This window comes from Cryptomeria japonica, chromosome 8 (genome assembly GCF_030272615.1).
Source record: "Cryptomeria japonica chromosome 8, Sugi_1.0, whole genome shotgun sequence".
NCBI classification, from domain to species: Eukaryota; Viridiplantae; Streptophyta; class Pinopsida; order Cupressales; family Cupressaceae; genus Cryptomeria; species Cryptomeria japonica.
The window spans coordinates 153,998,263-154,001,934 of record NC_081412.1 but is presented as its reverse complement, the minus strand read 5'-3'; the positions used below and the strand labels follow the sequence as shown (position 1 = coordinate 154,001,934).

Below are 3,672 nucleotides of genomic sequence, written 5' to 3'. Positions count from 1 at the left end.
AAAAATAATTGAATTGTGTAAATTTGTAATTTTAATATATAAATTTGTAATTTTAATGAGATGTTTTGTATGAAACCACATATTTAAACCAATAACGTTCAAAAGTTATCCACCGCAGACAATAAATGATCTTTAAGTGGTGGTTGTTCGGACATTCAAGAACACCGCAACTACTACTTTACAGTAGTTATTTGCAATAAGTCACCACAACTTCTCATCTTTCGCTTTTCGTCCATTGACTTTTACCTCTATTTTATTCTCTGCCCTTACTAACCGTTATTCAGCGATATAATTTTAATCCTGTGTAATTTCATTAATATCTTACGTTAGTGTTCTAATGAACTTTATAATCTAGTATTTTGCTTAATCTGATCAAATCACTTGACCATATAATTTGTACATGGCTAGTCTTTAGTTTGGAATTTTCTAGTATGATCTAGTATTTTGCCTAATCTGATCAAATCATTTGACCATATAATTTGTACATGGCTGGTCTTTAGTTTGGAATTTTCTAGTTTTTCATATGCAGCGTAATTTCTAGTGAATTCTCCATGACAATTACCTTTCCGATATTATCGTGATAAGAAAAACCATTGAACCATAAAAACTTTTTTATTATAATTCTTTATTAAAAATTAATATCCACATGTTGTTAGGATGTTCATGATCAGAACAAAAAATATGCAGATATTTATTATTATTATTTATATATTGTATTTACTTTTTATTCTTCGGTGGCTCACTCCGAATTTAATTATTTATCTAGTATAATTCCCCATAAATTTTGGTGTTTTTTTTAAATATTGAAAATCTTATTTGCAGCCACTCACCCAGTTTCTAGAACAGTCGAAAATACAAGTAGAAGTGCCGAATTGTAAAGATTGATCTATTTGCAAAATCTTCAAAATAAGCTTAAAATTTTTGGTTTACAGATCATAAAATGGTGCATGTATATACGAACATAGAGGTATTCCATCAGAAATATAGAAACATTTGATAGTCTAAGGCAATTACGCAGCAGGCGGAAGAGAACTTAAAGCAGGGGTCATTGGAGTAATGGCAGCCAACAAAGAATTCTCTGTCACTTGTTGCAAACTAGACAGAATTTGCGCATTTGGAATCACATCCGCCCGGCTGAAGTCCAATGATGGATCATTGTATATCTCCCACCATTTGTTGATCAGCATCTTTATATCTTCTCTCTGCATGTTCTCCTCTTTCCCTGTGTACCTCCACGGCTTCGATCCCTGTATCACAATGGTCAATTCTCAAGTAAGAACACACAGAGAAATACGAATATTTAAAGGCTAAAATTTCGAGAAGAATCGTTGAAAGGGCAAAGATAATATCTCTGTATTTATTTCTCAATATTTTAGATCATATTTTATGATTTAAATTTTAGATTCAAAATTTGTAAAGATTATATTATAAACAAGAAATATTGCTAAGATTATGGACTCTAAATACAATTTTTATATCATATTTTATGATCTGGATCCAAAATTTGTAAAGATTATATCATAAACCAGTTTTTATTATGATCTAGATCCGAAATTTGTAAAGATTATATCATAAACCAGAAATATTGTCACGATTATGGACTCTAAGTACAATATTTTAGATCATATTTTACGATCTAGATCCGAAATTTGTAAAGATTATAACATAAACAAGAAATATTGCCAAGATTATGGAGTCAATAAATTTCACGTATTTAAAGGGTAAAAATACTTACAGCTGCGCAATAGTGGACGACTTTTACTTTATCCAGCTCCACATTTTCTGGATGGCGCCATAACATAGCCAAGACCAGGTTATAAATTAGGGGAATAGGCTTGTACATCTTCTGGAAAAACATGTTCAAGAAGTCCTGCTCGGCAAAAGGAGTGGGAGGGGTGATTTTCAGGGTGTGAAGCAGGGTGTCGTAGGTCAATTTACTCGGCTCAAATACGAACATACCGGCATTAAAATACAGAGCAGGGGGCTGCCCTAATTCACAAGGCCACTGCTGGCAATAGCCAATCTTAAACTGATCAGTATGACTCCATGTCTTTTCACAGAAGCAATCCATTACTGCAAAGAAATGGCCGTCCGTCAGATAAAAAAGATGATCAATATTATCATAAACTTGAATATCGGCATCCAGATAGATCATTTTGCTGTATTCTTCAAACTGCACTCCACACAAGACAGAAAACGAAAATATTTTAGCTAATTGTACAGATATTTCATCCAACACGAAGATATTTTAGGTAATTGTAACAGAATTCCTATACAATAAAGAAAATCTGATTCGACAACAGAAAAGCTTAAATTGATGACCTCACCTCCCAAATCCGAAGCTTTGAATAATTGATGACATAATAGGCCATGGCGAACTGGACTTGATTCTCCGGAGGATAAATTGGCTCAATCTCTCTCACAATACACCCCTGATCACTCAGAATTCTTCTATGCTCAGCAGGGACATCTGGCAGAACCGCAACAATCAAAGGATATATGCTTCCCACTTTGCGCAGGCCCTTCATGAGCCCGACCACTCCTTTAACATAATCTCCAGTCCCTGCAAGAAAAGTCACATACGCGCGTTTGGAATATCCACCGCGCAGGGTCACAGCCTTTTCTCCAAAAACCTCGGGTGGAACCTCAGGAGCCATTTTCTACAGAACTCTACTGGTGTAGGCAAAATAGCTCAAATTTTGAAATCTAGTAACTAGGTCTAAAAGGGAAAGAGAACACTCTAGCAACTGACAAGATTCAAAGAGGCTCGGAATCTCTGATACTTACCGAGAAGGTCGTAGTTGTAGTGTATATATAGCAAAATTCCAGTGAAATTATACCACATTCAACTAAATTTAAATTTTGGAGTCTAGACTCTTCCTATGAATGAAAAGTCGGGAAGTTTCCCTACGCTCTTGACATTTGTGCCGTTTACTCTAGAAATTAATTAATCATAACGAACCAGAAGCTTTTTCAACCACGAAGTTTGGTATCGATGGAGAATTTTTTTTTGGACCGCGAGCTCAATTTTTTAATTTGTGGCTCACGTTTACAGCTGTTTAAGGCACTTTGGTGCTGACACGTGGTGCCTAATATTCTTCATCTTATTTTCTTGTTGTTGATACGTGGTGCTGAGATGTGGTGCTGACACGTATATAATTTGAGTTGGTCTAGTGATGAATTTGTGTTCTTGAAAGAGAGATTGCAAGTTCAAATTCCACAAGGAGTAGGGTATGTATGCCTCGTTTGAAGCAAGTTAGGTGTCTCCCACAAGAAGTACAAGGTAGTCCCCATATTGCTATAAGCCATCTACGAGAGAATCTTTCTTTCCTTTCTCTTACTAGTATTGGGTCGTTGTATAATATAACTAGGTATGTATTATTGTCGAATTGAAACAATTGAATTTTTTTGAATGAATAGCATTCAGTATAAGTCAAAGTTATATAAGAGTGTATCTTTGTCTTTTTGTACCTAATCTTTTAAATTCTCATCATTCAGATGCGTTGAAACACATCATTGTCAAATGAGAAATCCTTGATTTGTAACTATTTCACTAGTTATGTAAATTTAAAGATTTTTTTTTCCATTGATCATCGAGTGTCCACCTATATAAGATAATATGTTGTAATTGGTTAGTTTTAGTACTTTTTCTCTATCAAAGAAGAGAATAAT

At 34.3% G+C, this 3,672-nt stretch overlaps 1 protein-coding gene across 1 annotated transcript; it reads right to left on the bottom strand.

Annotated features, from left to right (window-relative positions):
* Positions 1-865: 865 nt before the first annotated feature.
* Positions 866-2,906, bottom strand: LOC131031567 (galactinol synthase 1). The gene is made up of 3 exons (XM_057962717.2): positions 2,328-2,906; positions 1,736-2,173; positions 866-1,247 (listed from the first exon to the last, which is right to left on the bottom strand). Exons 1-3 carry the CDS (start codon positions 2,655-2,657, stop codon positions 1,011-1,013), a joined length of 1,005 nt encoding a protein of 334 aa, XP_057818700.2. The 5' UTR covers positions 2,658-2,906; the 3' UTR covers positions 866-1,010.
* Between the last annotated feature and the right edge of the window lie 766 nt (positions 2,907-3,672).